Source organism: Glycine max, chromosome 8 (assembly GCF_000004515.6).
Source record: "Glycine max cultivar Williams 82 chromosome 8, Glycine_max_v4.0, whole genome shotgun sequence".
NCBI lineage: Eukaryota > Viridiplantae > Streptophyta > Magnoliopsida > Fabales > Fabaceae > Glycine > Glycine max.
In genome coordinates, this window is record NC_038244.2 from 12,134,391 (window position 1) to 12,147,037 (window position 12,647).

The 12,647-nt window shown below is 27.4% G+C and overlaps 1 protein-coding gene across 1 annotated transcript; it reads left to right on the top strand.

Moving 5' to 3' along the window:
* The first annotated feature begins 5,831 nt into the window (after positions 1-5,831).
* Positions 5,832-7,331, top strand: LOC100777351 (transcription factor HEC3). Its single transcript, XM_003532832.5, has one exon. The coding sequence runs from the start codon at positions 6,043-6,045 to the stop codon at positions 6,856-6,858; it is 816 nt and encodes a 271-aa protein (XP_003532880.1). The 5' UTR covers positions 5,832-6,042; the 3' UTR covers positions 6,859-7,331.
* The last annotated feature ends 5,316 nt before the right edge of the window (positions 7,332-12,647 follow it).

Sequence of the window (12,647 nt, forward strand, 5' to 3'; positions counted from 1 at the left end):
TTAGCTTTGAATATATACCAGCTATATATTTCAAAGTAGATAATACGCCTTAAACTAATTCATGTCTTAAGCTTCCTTAATTTTGATGACAATGCCTTCAATTAATTCAGGTCTTAAGTTTCTTTAATTTTGATGACCAAACAAGGTTACTTTATTAATATCTAGAAACCTTAGCAGACTTTAAATCATTTTGTTGAGAAAAATCACTTTGATCGGTTATTATAGCAGTGTGTTGCATTGAATTAATTTGTTCGGCAGAACGGTTTTTCTTTTATTAAACTAAATGACATCAACATTTCAAGGTTCTCAAGGTCCGTCAATGCTAGATATTAAATTGGGTTGTGTATATATCAGTATATGGTTTTTAAATTTTTAATTTCCATATGATGGATTATTTGATAGGGAAATCGTTCCACTTTTGGAAAATACAGCATCAGCTTCCTTTTTAAAGATTAGTTGGCTTCAAGAACACGATACGACCTTAATTATTTGGTGGTAGGCTAAGTTCTCACTAATTTACTGTTCATGGATGATATTGATATTTTAATCATCTTATATGTTTCTTGACATTAATGATCAATAGCATTTATCTATGATTACATACGACACATATGCAGGTGATGTCAAAATTAATTATAACTTTGGAATTGTATTCTGAATCTGCATCAATATGCTTTAATTATAACTTCGGAGTTGTCTTCTTATACCCATCCAAATTAAGCCTTTGGTTGACTACTCCAACCCATTACTTACAACCTTAAAATAATACTTCAACCCATTACTTACAACCTTAAAATAATAGGGTAAATGATTTGTTCCTTTATTTTATTTTTTTATTTAGTTTGACTGTTTATCTTTAAAAAGATTTAATTTAATTATTTTTTTTGTTTAGTTTATTCATTTATTTTATTAAAAAAATTATTTAATCTTTTATCTTATTCTTTTGATTCAGTTTGATTTTTTTTATTCATTTTAATCTTTTGATTTATTTAAAATTAATGTCGCTAATCATTTAAAAATAAATTATTTATTCACTTTTCTCCCATTTCAATCCGGCCACTTCATTTTCAACAAAAAAAAATTATTCTTAAGTGATCAATTACATCCATCTTAAATGGACCAAAGATCAAATTGAAAAAAAAAATAAGATAAATGACTAAAATATTTTTTTAAAGATAAAAAATTAAATTGAAAAAAAAATAAAATAAATGATTAAATTAAATTTTTTAAAAGATAAATGATCGAATTAAATCAAAAAATAAGATAAATGATTAAATAGATTATTTGACCAAAATAATAATATATGAAGCGTACCTATAACTATCAAACGTGAAAATTAATTGATATAGAATTGTTTAAACTTAATCAGTAATTTTAAAATTGAGTCTTAAATATGCAAAATTGTCACTAATAGTGATTGCATACATACTCAAGACAAAATTTAAGAATTTTTTTAAGAGTACCCAATTAATTAATATTGTATCTGTACTTAAGAATATTTAAAAAATATATATAATAGATAATTTAGACGGAACCTTATTATAAAAAAGATTAACACAAACTTTAAAATGTTCTTATAAAAAGGATCGGATAGTATAATTTTGAAAAAGAAAATAGAATTACACATGTATCAAATAAGAAGACATTTTATATATGTAAAAGTAAAAAAATATTAATCATTAAATTTTATTATGTAGTTAAGATTAAAAAAACATCTTATGTGACTTTTTTTAAAAATATATATATAATTTTCTTAAAAATAATCTTAATCATTTATATAATTCTTACAAGAAATTTTGCTATTACAATGAGTCAAATTGAAAAAATTCACTATATATTGACAGCTTATCCACGACTCCTCATCCCTCTATAAAACTTCCGCGGGTAAAAGATTATTATGAACACTCATATAAAATGACTTATAATGATCTGATTGATAATTAATGTGTTGAAATTAATTATTTGAATTCAATTCTTGATAGTAATAATTATTGATCAAATTATATTTATCTTTGAGTCAAACTTTAGATTAGTCAGAGTTTTTGTTCCCTAAATGGTTAAAAAATATATATAAAATGACTTATATGAAACTAAAGCTACATCTAAACTGTCATTGGAACTAAGCTTTTCTCAGTAGCATTTCTGGGATATATTCAAACTTGAAACAGTATAAACATAGTTCGACCAGAAACACAATTTATTTTAAATATGAACAATCATTGCTGAATGTCAGGAAAAGCTTTAATTTAGACCTTTGCATATAGTTTTCATATCTCATTTGATTGCTTGGTTCACCTATGAAATCAACCTCATTGTATTTTGTGGCCAAGTTAATTTGTCTAATTTTTTCTAGTTCTGTAAATATAAATTAAAAAATGATTTAAAAATGTTTCACCTGATCGAAATATTTTCTTTTATTATTCCTAATACATATTTGAATATATAACACAATATTGAATAAATATTTGTCAATAATTATTTTCTTAAAATTTAAAGAATACCATAAAATCTAATAATATATATATAAACTATTCTTATAATTAGGGAAATAATATTAAGTTTAGTAAATTATTCTTATAATTAGGGCAATAGTGTTGGAATTTTTTATTTCAATAATTAATGTGGATTATTATTATAAGATAATTATATTAACTATTTACCATTAGTGAATTTTATTTTATGTGATTAAATTAAGTGAATATGTTAAACAACTATCTACATCGGATGGACGTAAATAAGCATATGTCAATATTGGTCCATTAAGAAATAATGAAAACCCTAACTATTTAGTTTACACATTATAAGAAGGTTATGATTCTAATATATCAAGTTGTCACATATAATTTTTTTTTCTCCCCATATGAAGTTACTAAGTACTATTGAGGAACAAAGAGACTCCGATCCGGTTGAGAAAAAATCATGAAGCCACCGATCATGCTATTAATCGATTATCTATTATTTATCTCTATAGTATTCCGTAACAGATCCATCCTAAAAAGAGTGCATAGATCAAAAATCACCTGTGAATTCAGATTTTGTTGCGTTTGTTTAATCAATCATTATGGATTTAAGTATTCTTAAAACTCTCTTGTTCATAATCTAATGTAGTGTATTCCGGATTGTTATTGATATTTTATAAGAATTTCTTAAAATTTCAACAAATAGTTAAAAAAATATAAAGTTTATACTAAAAAATATAACACTTAATATTATTAATACATTTCTAAAAGGATTTTTAATAAAAAAAATTTCATATATTAATTTTTTACCATTGTTTTAAGGTGGCGGGTGTTTGGTATAAAGAATTTTTTAACGTTCTTGACACAAGAATAATTAAAATATTTTTTATTATAAGAATAAAAGTTTGTCATATCCGATTGAAAATAATAACCTATAATATTATGGATATGAAATATTCTTTAGAATGTTACGTTATGAATAATTAAGATTAATTTTGTCACTTTCATAAAAATTTTCATGGTGGAGTACTTGAATATAAACAAATTTAATTAACTTTATCTTATTTAATTAATTAAATAATTATAAAAATATATTTTTATTTAATTGTGATTCTATTTTTAATATCTTTTCTTTATTTAAATATTAGATTTCAATAAAAGATATTGTAGAAAAAATTATTATTTTTTATCTTTATTATATAATCCTTCTTAAAATATTTTTTGTATTACTTTCTTTCTACGAAGATATCATTGATTAAAGTTAATTATAGAAGGATGTAATAATGAGAGATACATAATCTATTAATATTTTGTAATTTTATTTGCATGAATAATTTTTGAAAAAAATATTAAGTTAAAACAAATTTAATGTTTTCAACTAAATTAACTAAAATTTTAAATCTTGATAAATTAGTTAATTGAAACTTATAATAAAAACATAAGGTAGTAATTTTTAAGATTAATAAAATAAATTATGTTAGTTGGCTTTCTCATAATAACTATGATTTTAATAAAAATATAAGTAGTTATTTATTACCTTATTAATTAATGTCTTTACAACACCGATGAGCAAGACACAAAGTATGATTTTAAGTTTTTCCTTATGTTTTTTCTCTCTCTTTCAAATGCTTTTTTAATTACTCCGTCATTTTTAGGAGTCATTTACTTTAATTTTATGACACATAAATTAACAAAAAAAAAATCATTTATATTTTCAGAAATCATTAAAAAATATATGTTTACACTTTCCTGTAATATATGTCATTTTTTCTTAGTGTGTCATTTATTTTTGTCATTAACTACTTGGACATTTTATACATTATTTATTTTTCTTTTCTTGATAAGAGTATTATTCACAAAATAATCATTAATATTATCTTAAAAATTTAAAATAAAAGATGAATTAAAAACATATTTTTTTTTATCGTGATAGATAAAAATAACTGAAGGTGCAGTAATCATTAACTTTGTTAATTAAAAATACCTTAAATGAAAAGAAACACCAACAAGCGAACCTTTAGCTTAGTTAGTTTTTTTATTGAACAAGGATTAACGATATACTGTAGTAAGAATTAAATGGATTCAAGAATTAACCATTTAATTTGGTCTTAGATTTTTCAATGTGTAAGGCTGTAAGGTGTGACTTTTTTTTAATTTTATTTTTAAATTCTGTGTAAGGTGTGATTTTGAGGACGCCATATAAGTGTTCATCAATCCCGAATTGAGCGAATTGAAGGAGACTGGAATATACCAAAGGGCAAGAGGCATTATTAAAATGGTGATAAAGGAGAAGTAGCCCTAGGATTTCAGTGCCCCGAAAATCAAATTGGAGAGAGAAAACCAGCTAGTCTTTCGTAGGTGCAACTCTTTTCACCGCTAGCTTTCTACTACGAGTCATGCAATTGCTCATTCTAGTTTAACCTAATCTAAACTTGATACGATAATTTGGTCGTGTAAATTTTGTATGTCTCAAGTAATAATTGGATGTTTGACTTAATTTTTTTTTACCAAAATATGTAAAATTTGTAATTTTTAAAATTTTATTGTATTTAAAAGTAAAAAAAAAATTATTTAAAACTAAATAATTTGTAATAATTTCTAAATAATAGTAAACTATATCAATATAAAAGGTGTTAAATTAAATTAAAAATGTATTATTTATTATCACTTGTTAAAATATATGTTTCTAAAAAAACATTTGGTCAATATTTTAAATCAAAATATATTTCTAAACCTAGTTCTAGTAAACGCAATTCTTATACAACTTTTGTATTGGGTTGTAAATTTATATACCAATTTACTGTAAATTAATTCTTCAGATAGCTAGAAAAGCTTTTAAATGTACAAATTAATTACTTTACTTCAATGTTTGGATCTATGCCAGAAGATGCGCTTATATTTAGATCCGGTCGTGTCTTAAACCGAATTTTCTCCAAAAAGAAGATACATATGGAAAATAAAAAATAAAGCCCCAAACACACTGAAAATACTTAATCCCAGCTAGGAAATCAAATTTAATTCATAGAATGAAAATGAACTAGCTAGGTATTGGGAAGATTACTTATAATTTCCGTAATACTCGATACAAAGATGGTTGATATTTCGTAGAACCGCGCATTGAATCCCCTTTAATTTGCTTTACCACCTTTTCTTTTTATTCATTCATGTACATGCTTTTTGCAGTCACTCCCCTTTCAGTAAAAACCCGTTCCCTAATACTTACTTGCCCTCGGGCCCCCTCTAGGGTCTAGCCACCTTTACAACCTTCAATCAAACTTGTTACTAATTCTGAGAGAGAACGATAAAAGCTTCAATCTAGCTAAGGCTAATTCAACGAACCACACAGCTGTCATCCTCTTATACGCACTACTTAGATTATATATTTATAAGTGCTGTGCTTCATTTCAAGTGATATGGTCATACCCAAAATTAAACCTCTCTCTAATCTCGTTATTCCCTTTTATCTTTTTCAGCCATTAATCCTTAGCAAATTAAACCACCAAATTAAACTTCAACAACACCCCCGATCTGAATAAGGAGCTAGCCCCATCCCATCTTATATTTCATATTTGTCAATTTGGTCATGGACACCAACACTAGTACATTATTCACAAATGTGAACAGCACTTGGAATCTTGAAAAGATGGAAACAAATGAACAACAACAACAACATGATGACCATAGTATTATTCTCCAAGTTCAAGACCCTATGGGTTCTGGGATTTGGCCCATCAACAACTACCAGAACCTTCTTCAAATGCATCAAACACCCAACACAACAACCTCATCCACGGTCATAGTACCACCCTCCTCCTCATCAGGGTTCCTTGGAGACATACTAGGTGTTCATCACAACCTAGAAGAAGATGAAGAGCCAGAAGAAGAGCTAGGAGCCATGAAGGAGATGATGTACAAGATCGCTGCTATGCAACCCGTGGACATCGACCCCGCCACGATTCGAAAACCAAAGAGAAGAAATGTTCGCATCAGTGATGACCCGCAGAGCGTGGCTGCACGCCACAGGAGAGAGAGGATCAGCGAGAAAATCCGAATCCTCCAAAGACTCGTTCCCGGTGGAACCAAAATGGACACTGCTTCAATGCTCGATGAAGCCATTCGATATGTTAAGTTCTTGAAGAGACAAATCAGGTTGCTTCAATCTATTCCTCAACCTTCACGTCAACCACCACAATGCATTGGTGTTGCCAGTACTACTCCTCATGCTAGTACCTTGTTGTTAGCCCCTTCTTCTGATTGGCCTTTTGCACCAAATGTGCTACCCCGTTCCACCGCCGTCAGCGCCTCCATGGACATGTCGGCTGGACTCGGATTCGACGGCCATGCTCATGCTTGTGATGGCTCCTCCAGCTTTAACCATCATGAGGTAATCAGTGAATAATTAGTGGCTTTTATTACATGTGAGAATCAAAAGATAGAAATTTATAATAATTCACACACCGTGCTCAATTAATTGAGCTAGACTATCCTGATGAATAATTAGTAGTTATTGATTAATTAGGTTATAATTAATTGTATTGCTTTATATGTGTACGCATATGGAATTGAGGAGTGCTTGGTTGGTATTAGTGTATGTGTATGTTGATGATGTTTTGAGTTTGGGGGAAACTAAAGAAAAAAGAATAGAGTAATATTTTAGGGGAGGGGAGAAAGGTTTGTTAGGATATTGTTGACTAAAGGGTTCTGTAGAATAATCATAACGGTTGGCTTGGTTACGTACAGCCATAGAATAATGTGTATGCCAGTTTCGGTGTTCGCCGGAAAGTTTGTTTAGCTGACTCTCTTCCGGGAATAAATTCAACTGTGACGTTATAACCTAGTATTGAATAATGAATAATATTATTGATTTGTGAACAAGATATCTTGTATTACTTTCAGTGCCCTTTTTCTTTCTCTTTCTCTCTCTGTGCATAATTACACATATACATGCTTATTGGCGTGTGTGCCAGCAGATACATACACACACGCACTCAAGAGTGATTTCTACTCATATCCAACAAGACAATATATATAATATGTGAGTATCGAATTAACTTGGCTCATGCTTGTGTCCAAAAATGTTGATTTCAAAAGGGGTCAAAGAGAAAACTCATGGTGATCAGACAGATTAACTAAAGCTGAAAATCCCTTTTTAATTATTTATATGGGGGAGTGGGGGAGATGACACCTTTGTAGTAAGGTTTTAATTAGTTGCAGATAGTGTGAAGAACTGGAATAATTTTGGATATATATATATATATATATATATATATATATATATATATTGGAGATTATCACCCAGATATTCAGTTGTTTTCTTAGATTGACATACATTTACATGTTCTTAATTGGCTTCTTGTTAACCATTGTTTAAGGCTGGCTGTTCTGTCATAAAACAATTAATATCTTTCTTTAAGTTATTTTAAGCATTTAAACAATAAAGTATTAAATGTTTTTTACGTTTTAAAACATTAAATTGATTCTTTATTTATAACTTTTTTCATAAACTCCTTAGCAAATTTTTGTTTATCTTTTTCTTTTAAAGGAATTTTTGTTTGTCTTAGTCCCCTCTTTCTAGACTTTATTTTCTGTGTGAGAAAATCAAACACTTAAACAAATGTGGGTTATGGGTTCAAAACCTAACGGTTTTCATTTGCACTGAAAAAGAAACCTTCTTCTTCTCCCTATGCTTTGTTTCTTTTTTATTTTTACCTCATCGAGTCATCTTTATCCGCTTTTATTGCATGCTTTCTTTCTTAGTGAATAAGAATTCTGGGACACTTCGATGCTGGTATGTGCGTATGGGAATACTTGCATTGCATGCACATGAATCATGATCATGCCTAAATTTTTATGTATTTCCTGTAAAGTTATGGCACACTGACGCTATAGCTAATTGTATATATGAATATATGTAATTTATTGTTTAGTATAGTTAATAAGTTGCGTTGTTGATAAATAAAAAAATGCAAAAATGGGTTTGAATAATATAGTTGGATTTATGTAATATTATAATATTGACTGCATAAAAATTTGTAAGTTATATATGTAATACATACAAAATCATATATATTTGTGCATTAGCTTAGAAAGGTGCCGAGGCATGTACATTATTCATCCAGTTACACACATAAATATAATAGATGTAGAGTCTTTGATGGTCTTTTAACGCACTTATGTATACATGGTGAATTGTCGTTTGTATGCATAGTTATTTTGTAATCTTCACTTGCTTAATTGACATTATATATCACTGTAAATGAGGTCTATATAGTTTAAAACAATAATTTATAAAACAAAGAAGTGAAGGAATATGAAGTCTTATAGGAGAGACATCCCCTCAAGTATTTTGATATATATATATATATATATATATATATATATATATATATATATATATATATATATATATATATATATAAAAGATCACAACACTTGTCAAAAGTATTTTTGAAAGAAAAGATCAAAGTGCTTCTTCTATATACTTGAGATTTAATTTCCAAGTCACTTAGCAATTGGTCACCATCAAGTGTTAATACATGGCTTCAATTCTCAAATAGTATAGTGCTTCAGTTGGAGCGATAAGAAATAGTGGTAAGAAAACATATTTTTCTAATACACAATTTATTATTAATTTAAATTGATTAAAACTCATGAAATTATAAGAAAACTATTAAATAAAAAAATAAATTACACATCATTTCATCAATTAATGGTAAAAATGTTTTTTTCATTAACATTTTCCTTTACTAAAAAATATTAAATATTTATTTTTATATTTTTGATATAATAAATACTTTTTCAATAAAAAGTTTTAATTAGTTTCCTTAAACATTTAATTTATTGTATACAAAAGTCATGCTGTTACTTCCTAATATTTCTCTCCTAATATTTCTCTTATCTAAATATTATTTGAAACAATTTATTAAGAGAGTGACTGCTAATTATTACAGACTAATTTTTTTTTTCGATACAACAGACTAATAAATTTTAGTGCTTGGATTATTATTTATATATATGATTTGCTATAATCCTAAGATAACAGATTTAATTAAGGCACACTCGTCTATCTCAAGCACAATAATGTTTCTTGCCTCCATCTTTTAATTTTTAGCTCACATGTATACTTCTTGCGGTGATACATATAAAAAAGTGTTTAGGGTTAATCATAAATTTTTTATTTTTTTAACTATATGAATCTTGGACTTCTAATTTTATTTTTTGAGTCAATAAAATTTTCTATTTTTTAAAATAATGTAAATTTGGTTTTGTTGATTTTCTTTTTGCCTAAACATCTCACATTCTTATTGTCTTGTGCAAATATTTGGGGTTTATTATGAATTTGGGACATGAATTTTTTTAAAACTTAGATCTCAAAAATTTAGTGCAAATTTAGTAAATTTTTTAAATGATATTATATGGCATGAAATAAGGATATGAAGAACGACAATTTTGAGATTTTTTATTTTAATTTTGGTGAAATTTAATGATTTTGTTTGTGAATTTTGAGTAGAATAAGGTTTAAAACAAAGTAATTGATTTAATTTATGAAAAATTTAAGTAAAACGTAAAATTTTGAGGATTTTATTTAGAAGAATGAAGGACAGAGAAATCAAATTTGTCTAATTTTAAAAATATAGAACTTAAATTATTAACTCAAAAGACTTAAGACCAAAATTACACACGGTATAAATTTTTTTTTGTCAGTAAAATTACACACGGTATAATTAATTTAAAGGAACAAGAACAATATTGAACATCATTACAATTAAATGAGGAAAGATATCAGCATAATTTATTCTAAAGATATACTAGTATATATTGAAGATTTATCCAAATTAAAATCACATGTCTCCTTTTGGCTATTCAATCGAAAGAAATGTCTCATCTTATCTTATGCATCACTTCTTGAAACAATTAATGTTGTTCTCTAGCCCACTTTCCCCCCTCATGCCATTTATATATATATAGTACTTTTCCTTCACCATATTGTACACCCAACCCCACTAGAAGTCTATCTCTTAACTATATTATTATTAACACCAACTTCACAATTCCTCTCTCAGCTACTCATAAACAAATATTGAACACTTAGAAATTAAGCCCCAGATATATAGTCTTCAAAATTCCCTGAATCAAAGTTAAACCATCCTTAATTTTCGTTTTTACTATTTTTTTAAGAAACAAAATCACTTAATTTGATCTCATGTTTACTTTTGATGCGGAGATTATAATGTTGTTGGTGGCAAAATTGTCATATAGATGGCAAGGTTACGACCTGAAAAATCAGAAAGAAGTACAAGAAAATTTACAATTGTGGATTTGCATGCATATCTGATGGTAAAAGGTAATCGTATGATCTTGCACCTATTGTCAGTGAGGTTGCGTGTGCAGACAATGAAGGGTGAGTGGATGACAGTGGTGTTATTAATTAGTCAAATCTTCAATATTTCCACTAAGATACCAAGTCATGACTCGGTCATTTCGTTTCAATACAATATATAATGGAACAGTATAATGTTCAAGTATATAATAAATTAAATAATGAGAACATTAACTTGCGACCTCTTCAAATTGGTTCACTAATTTACTGAATACTGTACTGATCAAACTGGTCAAGTCTAGCCAACTTTTGTACTGATCAAATTATGTCAACACTAAATAGAATACGACAGAATTAGTTGAATAAAAGGATAATATAGTGAAATAAACTTATATTTTTCTAATGTAAAACCTTAAATGATTCGTTACATATGTATATAGCATTAGTATGTAAATTATGGCCTTACTTAGGATCTTTGTCAGTGTACTCTAAAAATAGTACGGTTCTTGAATCTCAAATTAAAAAACCAGCTGTGAATTCTTGGATTTTTCTCAATAATATAACAATTTATTTAGAGTTAGATACGCCCTGTGTGTGGGTTCTAATTTTGTAAAGAGTTATTAGAGGTAAATGAATTATTGCCGAAGAAGAATATCATCATGGCGAAGAAAAGTATGAACTGTGTCATAAACTCGGATGCTTTGCAGATCAATCGATCTCAGCTAAGCATGTACTATAAAGATATCAGAAGTATGAAGTTTACCATAATGCCTTCATCAAATTTGATCTCTAGTCGTATATATATATATGATCGATAGAGAATGGCTGCGTGTAAAAATGGATTGTTTTGCGGCAACTCAAATCAAATCATGTCATTTTAAGGAATGAGAATCACTTATTTAGACTGCAGACACACACAACAGTTATAAATACTTACAGGTGATATAAGATTGATCAGTAATTTAGAAAGGAGAAGGGAGGGAGGAGAGAACGCAGGTTCGAATCTTCCTATCACTTTTAGCGAAAACTAACAAATAAATTAACATTTTGATAAAAAAAATTTATAAATACTTATGATATACGCGCCCGCACTTGCACTCAAAAAATATAGTGGCTGTTAGTTAACTTGCGGGTATGTCAGTGGCTTTTTCCCTGGTGGCGGTGCATGTGCTTACTACTACATATTGAAAAGTATGCTAAATTAATTAAACCTAGCTTTCCATGTTTAACCCTAATAAACATAACGAATCAACAGATTTTAAGGTTTAAAGAAAAAAAAAGGCGAACTGAACATATTGTAATAACAAGATAAGAATTAATGGAGTGCATGCATTTATTTGATATTTTTAATATTAACTCAGATTTCATTATATGAAGATTTAAAGTTGTTATTGATCTATATTTATTGATGGAAATATTGGAATGATTATTGATGTGTGTTGTTTGTTGAGGCTGTGAAAGAAAAATATTAAAATTGAAGAATGTTATTGATCCATATTTATTGATTGAGATAATAGAGTAATAAATAAATATTAATAATAATTTGGAAAAAAATATAAGTTAATAATTTAGGTTAAATATTTAATTAATTATTAATAAAATTAGTTGAATGTGTAATTATATTAGAATATAATTAAAAACTTATTTTATTTTGAGACATATTCAATGATTTAATTTTATTTCTTTTGATGATTTTGTTAAAAATGATCGAGGGAGTATTACATAATAACTTTTTGAAGCACTTATACTTGAAAACGAAAAAAGTCATCATTCAACGTACACCGGAAGTTTAGAGACTCGTGAATCGTGATACTATGAAAATACGCAAAAATTAAATTTTAATATTTAACGTCACTTTCTGAGATGAG

Bases quoted from the DNA above. Each gene is read 5' to 3' on its own strand.
- LOC100777351 (XM_003532832.5), top strand. From the start codon at position 6,043: ATGGACACCAACACTAGTACATTATTCACAAATGTGAACAGCACTTGG.